General features: G+C 47.0%; 1 protein-coding gene across 2 annotated transcripts in view; it reads right to left on the minus strand.

Annotated features, from left to right (window-relative positions):
- Nucleotides 1–12,619, minus strand: part of LOC118506743 (netrin-A-like) — a 72,388-nt gene that overhangs the window by 24,919 nt on the left and 34,850 nt on the right. For both annotated transcript variants that reach the window (XM_036044308.1, XM_036044319.1), the window contains exon 2: nt 7,502–7,690. In XM_036044308.1, coding sequence (XP_035900201.1) covers nt 7,502–7,690 — 189 coding nt within the window. The remainder of the gene's footprint in view (nt 1–7,501; nt 7,691–12,619) is intronic.

Genomic DNA, 12,619 nt, shown 5'->3' on the forward strand with positions numbered 1-12,619 from the left:
TTTCGAAACTACTAGGTTCGGACCGTTCCTTCAACGGAAATGCGTTGAACCAAGGATGAAATAAAATAGCTGAGTAGGTTTTTAGCATCTAGTTTGTGTTATCCATGATAAGGTTAAAGGGTGCACTTGAAGGACTATTGAATATACAAGTATCGTTATGGTAGAGTTTTGGCCCTCTTGGAATAAGAATTAAAAATTAGATGATAGTTGGGTATCTGATACGATACGATTTTATCTAATTTTTAAGGTAAAACATTTCAAGCAACAATTATTTTGAGCAAGTCATAGGGTTTGGTACCTCCTAGTAGTGAATAATTTACCGACGAGCAATGAAAGGCCTCTGACCGACGAGGCCTCGAGCGGCTGCTCCTTCCGCTCCTAGGTTGATCCGTCACTGACTAAACCTATTGATACCGCATAGACGTAGAGACGAAAATGTTAACGATTTTTTCCAGTTTAAATGCTTTTTTAAAGAAAGGATCGTCTAGGGATCGACTAACGAAAAGAAGAGTACATTAGCAACTACTGCCCGGTAGACGCTTTCACTGTCACAGTTTTCAGCTCCCGTTTCCTGGTAGGTTCAAAGAACCTACTATGTGCCAAGTAAACCTACAAGCTTCATAGGTTCAAAGAACCTACTACGTTCATTCCGCTCCTTTCCGAAAAGAAACTGGTTTCGTGCCGTTCCGGGGCGAAAAAAAAACCTAGCATGTTCCCATCACTCGTTGTGTGGGTTGTGAAAATTGCACCAGCCAGGAAGACAAAAAAAAAAGGCGGGAACACTTGCTTGCTACTTCCAAGCAGGATTTTTGTGCAGGCAGGTAGCAATAATAGCGATGATGATGTTGATAGCAATATCGCTGCTGGGCTAGTTCAGGCACAAACACACACACACACACACACACACACACAGCGTGGTTCGGTGTTACGGTTTGCAACGTACCCATGCATTCGACGGAGACCGGAGACGACACCAGCCAACACACAACCCCTCACGGGCACTTGGTGGAAGCGCATGTACATTAAAAATTATTTAATGCGATATTTTGGTGCAACCAAAGTCATAAATATTTTCACTCATTTCGCTTTCTCTCTCTATCTTCTCTCGCCAGCAGTATGCACTCGGTGAGGTATCTTGCATCCGCCGCCAGTGTGCACCAACTGTGTGCACAAGAAACCATCATCACGGAAGCCAAGAACAGGGTGCCAAAATGGAGGTGCCATGGACAAGGTAAAGTAAGTTCTGTTTTTGCTACTAATGTGGAATGCATTTTTCATGGTGCCTGGGTTGATGTGTTACTTCACCTTCGGATAGTTTGTTGCAAACGATCCATTTCTGAAACTTGTTGGAAACAGCTTGTGTGTGTGTTGTCTGTTCGGAACATTGCGATTATTTGTAGTATTTGGAAGTCGGTGTAGTGATAACGCTTCTGGGGCGATGAATAAGTCCTCAATTCACAATATCCTCAACTGCAACACAAACAATGTGTACTAAGCCCGTAATAATTATTAATGGGCCATTGGGTACACTCGGTCGACATAGTCGACAAAGCGATCCCTATATTGGGAAGATACCCTGGCGAGGCAATTCACGTCCATTCATCGAAAATGGTGCTTAGTACACCTGGACATCTGCTAGAATATTTATATATTCATTACCCAACTCACAGGTCATTTCCATAAATCGAGCGTTGACTCCTCCTACGGTACTTGATGTTTACAGCTGCCGTTTATCTAGTGGATGTGTTGTTACGCTCTATCCGAAGCACACAGCGTCCATTATTTGCAACGTGCCCGGTACGCTACTGGTACAGCAGCACCCTCCCATCTCATCGCAGCTTTTGTACGGTAACGTGTGCACATCGACACCTCAATCGCTGTACGATCGATTAGCGCAGAAAGTTGACAGTTTCATTTCAACCGTTCATCATTAATGAGAACAACAATTAAACTGACCAATCACACCGATTGCCAACTGCGGGGATATATTTTCCTGCGCTCGTCCTCGCCCCAAAACTGTACCAACTTCCCAACAGACACGAACCTCGAGCCTCGTGTTTATCGTGAAGTACCCGGCCCGGCCCGAGTTGGCCTACCGCCACCGCCGGAGGCTTATCGTAATCGTACGTTCGTACCAACTGTTCCGGGAAGTGAATCACGGATAGCGAAGAGCCGGGACGAGGACGGGTGAACAATTAAAATTCAATCATTTGCAAGCGCGCGCGCTATCGTACTCCGGTAGATGGCCTCCGGTAGCAATAAGTGCGCACACTGTATCTGATCCCTACCACTTGTCCCGAAAAACAGCGTACGCCATCATCATCTCACCACATTCTCGGGGGAATGGGCGAGGATTCTGTGGCGAAACGCGCTGGCTGATCTGGCGGCGTAATTCTGGGCTGCGGCGGAAACGTGGTACGGAACCTGGTAGTTTGCCTGCCCGCAGGCTGCATTCTTTTTGTGCTGCTGCTGCTGCCGTTATCGGGCTTTACCGATCCACGCGCCCCGATGCACGCATCCCGCCAGAACCTGGTAAAATTAAATTTCGGTCCATCATCTACCCGGCGGCGTTGATGGGACTGATTCGCTGTGCGAACGAGTTTGTGCGAGAGCCTCCGAGATCTGAGGCTCTGGCTTACAGCGTTTGCGATGCCATACTGGTACGCTGACGCACCATCGTTTGACTGTTGTTTTGCTGGATGAATAGATGACAATTCATTTTTGATACTCCACAAAACTCTGTATCTGGATATCGTTGGTGTACTACAAAAAAGTTCCAGAACTCTGTCTAACTGGCAGTATTTCTGGAATGTCTGGAAGTGCTGCTACACAGCACCAACTTTTTGTCCTCCATACAGCCTAGCAATGCTGCATTGCTGTCGACTCTTGTTACGGCTCAATACTGATAATGCCGTTATCGCATTCTCGCTTGATGAATTTCTGAAAAATTGACATCGGCTCAATGTCTCGCACGGTGTTGTTTCTGCTGGATTCACTAAATAGATTTTAATCACCGCACATACACGCACACCCGATCGAGCTATCGGACTCTCGGACATGAACCAAAAATCCAGTAACGAACAAACAGTCTGATGACCCCGAGTCAACACCCAATCCGTCCCAACAGATTGGGCTGCTCCCAACTGTTGTTGGCAGCACAGCGGCAGATACAGAGTAGATGTCCCTGCTTCCTCGTACCGAACAGAGACGCACGAATTACCCGGCCCGGTACTGTTTGCACATTCGTGCATGCGTACGCAATAAAGCAGAGCAGAGCATTCCGGGCACTGGTAAAACAAATTCGAAGGCCAGCCTCGGCCAGCGCGTCCCCGGATATGCTGCAACTCCGCTGTGTGTGCCACACCACATCGACTTCGACAGATTTGTAGCCGATGTGCGCTGGGGTACGCTCGACTCGCTGTTTGTTTGTTTGTTTCGTCCATTTGTCCGATGCTCTCTAATGTTGATATGATCCGAAATTATGCCCTTGAGCTGGTGAGCCGGCCAGTTGAAAACGCTTCGTCAATATGTGTGGCCTCTGTCGTTGTCGTTCACCGTCCGGACGTTTGGCACACACTCACCAAACAATTGGTTTACGTTTGAAGTTGATCCTGGAGGCAACGGTCCGTGTAGATGCTGATGCTGTTGCTGCTAGTGTACTGGCAATTTCTGTGCGCCTTATCATACCACCGGGCACTCTTATCGGCCATAGCGATGTGCGGGATATGCGTAACGTGCAGTTAACTTTTATCCCTAGCTCGTACTTTTTGTACTGCTCATTGGAGAGCAACATTTGTCGGACCCATCCATCAGCCTGGGGATGGATGACTGCTCAATTTCGTACGTAAGTTGTTATTTCGAACGCATCGAATGTTCGCTTGGATCATTGTGTCGTAGAGACAAACATTCGATCCGCACCGAAAAGCCCAAATGATAACTATGCGATACACCTTGGATGCTGAATTTCCATGGCTTGTAATAATGACATTAGTCTCTGGAGGTTATCAAAGTTGAATGTCGCATGTCTAAGTTGATTCAGTGAAGTCTTGATGAATTGTTTGAGAAATGAAAGCAATGAACTTTGAGGACATTCATTTAGAAATGTAGGTGAAAAGTTATAATATCAGTAATACGTCTTCTCTTCTTCATGCATTCTCCTTCTTGATTGGCCTAACGACCTCCTAAGGCCACTATGGGAGAACGGCCCAGATGAGAATTGAACCTCGGTCCTACCGTGTGAAGACTGGTGCTACTGTCACATTAACTAGCGGGCCACCCGGTGGTAGACTTAGTATAGCTTACTGGAGACTGGAGAATGGCGTACTAGAGACTTACTAATGGGCAATCCTCATAACGCAAAGTGTTGTGTTATCATCTCAATATGAGCAGTGGAGAGTTATTCCAATCTCCATCTCCATTTATTCTGTAAAGCGGAAGGAGGCTCGGTGGGAGAGGCGACAGTGACGTGGATCTTCACCAGTCAAGACTGGGGTTCAGATCCCATCCGGGCTGTTCCCCTGTAGAAATGACTGATTATCCAGCTATATGAGACCTGCGAGTCTAGTAAGTCCTGAGAGGATATTAAAGCCAATCAGAAGAAGCTCTGCAACGCTTTAGAAGGCTGCACATGAGTTGGTAAAACAATGAACTACAACAAAATAAATATTTAAAGAATTTCTGGAGGGTATGCTAACGTCAAAAGAAGGAATAGAGATGCTAGGACATTCTGGCCATCTGATGGCTTGCTAGATTTATTGATTGGAATTGATTCCCTGTCCTGCCGTTAGTCAATATCTGATAAGTTAATCCAGCCCAGCAAAGTTTTTGAGGCATTGCTCTACTGTGTGTAGAACTCCGTTCGACTTCGATAATCCAGGTCAGACAAGTTCGTCTTTCTTTCTTGTCCTAACATCCTCGTACCTCAGGTCCTGTCATTTCTGGCTTATTAGACTTATTGATACCGTATAGTTGGATAGTTAGTCCTCACTATGGGGAATCAGATCAGATGAATCCCGATCCTGCCGTGTGAACTGACAGTGAAATGAACTATCTGCCATAGCATCAAGAGTTCTAGGTACTTCGTATTCTAGATCATTAGCTTCTCCAATAAATATCTCCCTTTTTCTAAGGTATGACGTGTGACATAAAGCGTTTGAACACACCTTCCCGAACAAAGCATCTCAACCGTTGTTGAATGTAAAGTCACAACATTGCTCAAACCAAGAGAAGAATTCACCTCAAAGCCAGACAAGTCAAGTCCTTGGAACTGGAAATTGTTACGTGTTCCTAGTATATCTTCAGAGCCAAAAAAAAAAGAAATCCACGAGACCCTAAAACGAATGACTTTCTACTTAATGGGATCTTTAACGGACACACAAGCACGTACCAACACACACACACACCAGGAGCGGCGTGCTAAAAATATCCGAACTTCTTAGTCGGAATCCTCGGGAAAAGCAAACATGGAACCGCTTAACTGGCACATCCATAATTCATCTATAATCACTGGTCAGGCCGCTCGGTACCAGGCGTTGCTGGTGGGTGGATAAAGAAAGCTGACAGACATAATAACGGTCGAGAACAATGTGGGACCCTGCATTCGGTTGTTGTGGTTTTGCGAAAAAGGTTTTGCTAGGTAGAATCTTTGGTGAAGCTGTGTTTACATGGGCAGAACGCTAAAAGTTGGAAAGGAAATTTATTTTGTTTACCCGCACGTAAAGGGATCGGCTCAGTTGACGTTTATAGGGCCACATTTGACGGCACTTTAAAATGCTCCCTCGAAGTTGTTGCCGTTGCTTGCCCGTGTAATCAGGGCTGAAGGTGATTTATTTCCCATTTTCTATGCTCACCATTCCGGCCACATCAAGGCTTACGTCAGGCTCGTCAGTCAAAATAGCTAGAAAACCCGGCCCGAAAGATGCTGCCGAATTTCTGGCTGTTTGGGGTTTGAATGAAGGATGTCGATTTTTCTCCTCGCCCAGCCTAGGGGTTTTGCTAGCATAAATAGGTCGGAAAAGCGAAAATGCAGCCAGACGTAAAAACGTGCCCCGGTCAACCATCAACCATTAAGGGGCGAACGTTGGGCTTGTGGAATGTAGAATTCCTGATTTAGGCTGCCACCGAAACCCGAAATGCGACTGGTGCTGAACGTGCTAATGAAACCGTGGGTGGAAATGAAACCGAACGGTAGAGCGTAAATTGAAATCGTCCTACCCGGAGCCGAAGTAACAAATCGGAAAATTGCTTCGAGTGTAAAGGTTTTTCCCTGATCAGCACCCCAAGCAGGAGTCCTAAAGGGGAGGGTCCAAAACATTCAACAATACATTTAGCAACGCTCGGTGCGGTTGACGGATGGAATGGGTGAGGAACGGAGGCACAAAGCGACACACCCCGGCACATTCACCGTCCGCCGTCTACTTTCCGCAACAGCAACAGCAAAAAAAGATGGTTCCAAGACCGAAATGGTGAAGGAAGGCCTCCGATGCGCGGAAAACACGCCATCGCATCGAGCGTGGTGATGAATTATTAATAATCTTCAGAAAGAAATTACTTTCGGAGCGGAAAGAAGACCCACCACCGGATATCCGGAATCTTTTCTCGTTGGGAGGGGGGGGGGGTGACTGGTGGGGGAGAGGTGGTTTGGTGCGGTACGCACACAGTCTCACTTCCGGGGCTCTTCGCAATAGGCGTGCGTTAGCGAAGTTAAACGAGGGAGCAGGACTCACCAAGCTCACCAAGTCAATCGGTTAAAGAGCGTGAAAGCGGGACGATGGGAGTGATATGATAGAATTTCTGCTAGATAGACTTTAACAATTACAGCTGAATCAGGACACAAAAATGGACAAGGAAACTAACTCCGGGACTCAGCATCAGGAACTCTGACATTGGACTTGTCCAAAAAGTTCCAGAAATTCGGAATTCAATACTTAAGATATTGCATCAGTTCATCATGCCACATTCCTGGAGAGATACAGTACCTCACCAACAATATAGCACAGTGTACTGTGGGGGCGATAAGTATGCCGAGTAGACAGATTTGACACCTTCAGCTACTTACAGCCGGCATGCGAATTCAAACTAGCTACCGATTAAGGTAACCGCGGATCCTCGTGTGATGCAGCCATTTGCCCAATGGTTCACACCGACATCGTGCTGCAAAAGAAAAAAAAAGATGGCAGCTTCCAGTGTTCGGCAGTCGCGCCGGTTGTTCGGCCCGGGCCGAGAGAAATGATTAATAGGGTGCGTTTCGCGAAACCGTGTTGCGAACATCGTCGGCTATCACGCCGTCCGACAGACGGGGATTCATAAATCTTCATTAAATTATGTGATCTGATGAAATTTTGCTTCCCGCTCGCCCTCGTCACCGTAACGCGGCGAGGTTAAACCGTAACGAGCATTGACACAGTGACAGACTAGTTTAAGGCGAATCGCTAAAGATCTTCGCAAACCGATAGGATATTGACAAAACATCTGCGTTGTTGGGACAAACTGGTGTACATACCTTTGCAAACCTTCCTGTGGCTGATCGGTTTGGTAGCGTCCCGGTAGAAACCCTCCCGGCAGTAGTGACAGTGACGGCCGGTGGTCGCATGCCGACAGCTTAGACACACGCCACCGGATATCCGGCCGGACATCTTGTACAGCTCCATGTTGAAGCGGCAGCGGCGTGCGTGTCCGTTACAGTTGCAGGCTTTGGGAGGTTTTTTCGGTGTCAACAATGGCGATGGTCGGTTGTCCGGAAATGAAGGGCAAAAAAAGAGAGAGAAACAGAGAGAGAGAGAGTAAGACCAGATTAGATTGGGAGTCTAAACGTCAGCAGAGATGGATGGATCTTTTCTAAAGACCAGTTCGTGGAGCATCCTTTCAGATAATCAGACCCGGAGACGGTACGCTCCAAACATTTTCCTCCAAATGTTGGTAGAATCTTCCCACCCGAAAATAGACTCCACAAGACGTGACTGCAACCGCCCGGCACTGGATTAACTTGGAGCTTGGTTCGCATGGGGAAGGCAACCGATTATGATTACCTGCGCACCTAGAAACCACTCGACCAACCAAGCCAATGAGTCAAACAATGAGCTTCCAGAATGTTGGAAAGGTTTAGGCTTCGTCTATTTAATCTTTAATTTCCGCCGCCAGACACTCTCCGGAAAGAAACGTCGACCGGTGACGCACCCAGGAGATGGGCGCGCGGATTTTAAATTATTCATAGTAATGCACCCGGGACGAAACGAAGCTGGTGATGATGATGATGTTGATGTGCCCGTGAGGTGATGTGTTGTTTTCTTTTTTGGCGCTCTCTTTCGCCGCCCGTAGAACTTCCGTAGAATTCCGCCAGCCGACAGGAACGAAACTCCGATCTGCATGAAACAACAAACGGCCGGGTGCGATGCTTGTGACAGTTTCGTTTGTAAATAATAATTATTTCAGCAGCTACAAATGAGAAGAAGGCGTCCACCGCATTGAGTCGGGACCGAAGCAACAATGTGCGGCGAACAGGAAACCGAGCTGAAGGAGTGTGTGATTCGTCTCGATTATACTTTTTTTTATGACACATCTGACACAGTAAACACGACATCTACACGTAATGTGCTCTCTCAAACGAAAACACTTACCAACCCACCTCGCTCGCTCGTTACTGCCACAAACAGAGCAGGTTCCAGAGATTCTGCAATCGAATAAATAATGCCAATTTGTGCAGAGTCTGTCTACATTTTCATTGTGTGTTTCGGTGTTTTTTTTTCAGGGTTGTTTTCCGCCCAACCTGACAAAACCTTCTCAATGTTGCTATTTATCATGCTAACGAGAAAAATGGGGCAAACGACGCTTGGCAAGATGGCTGCCCTTTACGAGGAGAAGAAGCTGGCAAGTCGCTGCATGATTCCCATGGGTCGTTTTCGGTGCTTCAACCAGAATTTCTAATGGACCTGATCGGGCCCACAATAGGGATGGGCTGTTCCCACCATTTGCCGGATTGGATCTGGTCAGAGCGCTTCGATACCGGAATCGAGTTCGAAATCGAGATGGGATTTGATACCGAGTGCCGTGTCACCACCGGACCGTCACAAAACAAGAGCGACAATCCCGGAATCAAAAACGGATCGGAATTTTTGGACCGGATCGGACTCATTATTATGTGGAGTCGGATTAGAATCGTAACTCCGATCCGAGGCGCCCATCTCTAGTCCACAACTTTAAGAGTTGCTTCTCCCATATGTCAAGTCCTTCCTGAGCTTACCGGAGCCTAAACCTAGAGGATGCGCTGTCCGATACTCCCCGATCGGCAAACCTGTTGGCAAAACCCGGTTTGCTTGGAACCAGCGGTAGAATACACAAAAATTAGAAATCTCCGTCAATTAGGACAAATCGTATTCGCACAATAGAGATGAGGTGCAGAAAATCTCGCCACCCTCTGACACCGAAGTGGAAGCAACTGAATCAAAATCACTCCCGACGGTAAGTTGGCCAAAGCGAAGCACCAACGAACACCTCACGATGAGTTGCTTTAATTCAAATTTAAATGCAAAAAACACACACACACACACGCGCGGGTGCGCGCACCTACCGCTCGGAGCTTTAGAGTGGTTGGATGGGCCACTGCGAGAACGATTGAAACGGTGCGGTGAGTTTAATCAAGATAAATGGTCACACGATAATCTTCTCATTTGAGCCGGTGCCTCCTACGAGGCTCCACAGCTCAAGATTTCTACCCTGCGGTGACCTGGGCCAGTGTGTGCGTCTCTTACAAATAAAGTACCGCGTGCAGGCATTTTGGAGCAAAACGTCAAGAGGCTCTCGCGTCAGACGGCTGGTTGTTTGTGTTGCCAGCGAAGATGGTGGGGGTATTTTGTGTTGTGTTTGTTTCTCGTCACTGTATTGTTGCTACAGCTTCAAAGTATCGCCATGATCACTGCACTGGATACCGCCACCGGCTTATCCCGGACTGCCAATGACTGTGCGACTGTGTCTCGGCGTCTCAGGCGCACCGTACGCAGCGACAGGCAGTTTGCCGCCGGTACCTAATTTCAATTAAAAGATGTTTGTTTTTAGAGCGGCCCGCTATAGTAGTTCGCTCGCATTGAGGTGTGATTGTTAGGACCGCTTCGTTTGCCGATACCCCCTCCCGAAGAAAGACGAGAGTTGAAGGCGCGTAATGGCCGAAGATGGGGCATGCTGATGGTGCTGATGATGGCGATGATGCTGCAGCTTTTGCGGTATGTGTTTCCGCCCATTTCTGGCCCGGTTGCTCCACATCCGATTCGAAAACGTCAGCAGGTGGCCGGCACCTTGGCCCCACGAAGCACAAGTAAACCAAGTGCCAAGGTTCATCTTCAGCGGCGGTGTGGATTCATCAAAAACGTGAGCTCATTTCAAACGTGACCACCGGAGATAATGGTGTCACTATGGTAGGTTAGGTTGTAATTTTGTGATGCTTTCCTGCACTAAACCGTTGCGCTGTTCTGCTTCATTTTCGGGCGCATTACTATGTATGCTTAATGATGTTTACGATGACTTATCGTGGTTTCAGGTATTTGGGCTGCCTTACAGCAGTTGCCGGGATCACTTTGTTGTAATTGATAGGACTCGTCTTTCTATTTTTAAAGATTTTTGAGCAAATTTTTGAGTCATGAGCATCATTTTGGAGTTAAATCTTAAACGAATTGCTCAATAAAAAATCAACTTTTGCCAAGTCTCTGCTAGTTTTTGTTAGAGTTTAGTCTGTAGTATAGTCACCTCCTGAATCCAATCTTGCCAGGCTTGCAAGAATCACCCAAGAATAGATGACTTGTTAGCTGGAAGCTGGAAACCGGAATCATTCAAGAAGTAGAGTTCTTTGATGCTAACAAGAACTATATCATTTAATCTGAATTTCCTCCGGAGTCCTCTACAATCTAGCGTGTTAATCCGAGAGATGGAAGTGGAAACTTCGAAGACCATCTTTGTCAATCCAGATCTTGGTTGATGACATAGATCTCTTTGGTTTGAGCCTCGCCTATGAGCAATCGGTTCAAATCCTTGGATTGGAGACTAATATATATAATTCACTAAGGTTATGTTTCTTTCGGTCACTCGAATATTCATGACCAGTCCATCAGTACTATGACTTCAAAGTCATATATACTGACATATCAACGGTGATTCCTTGCTCAATCGATATTTTAGGTTGAAACGAGTGTGTCCAAATACTCAAATTTGTACAATTGTTTAGTAGATTCGAATTAGAGAATCGGTCCGAGATCGGATTGTCTGTTTGATTTTTTTAAAGATGACTGAAGGATGATGTACTTCAAACGATTAAGCTAATTTTTCTGAAACATTTCTTCTAACCAGACCAGTGTATCGGGTATCTATTCTAAAACGCTTCTTTCATGTTGTCCGCTAAAATTGGATAATGTTTTGTGGTCGTAAAAGATTCGCCAACTCTGCTACAACACACCAATACATGAATCCGCTATCACATGTGAAGCATGTTTTTTTCTGTGGGGAGAAAAAGTTTTTGGAGGGAGGACGTCTAAGAGACAAGGCCTGGTGTCCAATCCGTTTCCAGAAGACTCGGTCCATAGCGGCACTCCTCCACCCCCGGCTGTATCCGATCTCCCTAAGGTCTGACTCCACTTGGTCTAGCCAACGCTCGCTCGATGCGCTCCTCTACGTCTCGTGCCGAACGGGTCGCTGACGAGCACCTGACGAGCTCAGCTAGCTCGTGGTTCATCCTCCTTCTCCACACGCCCTGCTTGCACACTCCACCAAAGATAGTCCGCCGCTCAACAATGGAGAGTGAATTGGAGTCCTCCACCAGCATAGTCCAGGATCCGTGCCCGTAGAAGACTACCGGCCGTATCTGTGTGCAATATTGTTGTAGGAGCCTTCTGGATCTCAGGAGTTTGAGGAGCCCGTAGTAGGCACGATTCCCCTGAACAATGCGCCTTCGGATTTAGATGCTTGTTGTCCGAAGATATGATCGTGTCAAGGTAGAAGAACTTCTCCACTATCTCAAAATCGTAGCCGTCAACTAATACTCTGCTTCCGAGTCGTGCTCTATCGTGGTCAGAGCCTCCGGCAAGAAGGTACCTATCCTTCGTCGCATTGATTCTCATTCCAATCCTATCAGCCTCGCGTTTCAGTCGGGTGTACGCCTCGCACACCGCCGAAGATGTCCGTCCGATGATGACAATGCCATCCGCCAAGCCAAGGAATTGGATAGCTCGGGTGAAACTTGTGCCCCTGATGTAGAAGTCCGCAGGGGCGGTCCGGTGGCCGAGGATAATGGCGCCAGACTTTACATGGCAGGACCGGGGTTCAAATCCCTTCCAGACCGCCTCCTCTGCCTCCCCGTACGCAGGGCACGGGTAAAATCAAGTCACAGAAAGCTAGAAATGGCAGAAAGAGACCCCTCGAGGTTGTAGTGCCAAGGAAGAAGAAGAATAGGCCTATTATCATATATATTGAACTATTACTCCAAAGCCATCTACTATCACTAAAAAAGCTACTGGCATATTAGCGGAGATTCCTTCCTCTGTAAAGATTATAGGATCGGTTCAAGGTGACATTGGCTGTATATTTTTTATTGGGACAGCCGAAAACAAATGTACTCCAAATGTACTCTTTGAAGCTTTGT

Source organism: Anopheles stephensi, chromosome X (assembly GCF_013141755.1).
Source record: "Anopheles stephensi strain Indian chromosome X, UCI_ANSTEP_V1.0, whole genome shotgun sequence".
NCBI classification, from domain to species: domain Eukaryota; kingdom Metazoa; phylum Arthropoda; class Insecta; order Diptera; family Culicidae; genus Anopheles; species Anopheles stephensi.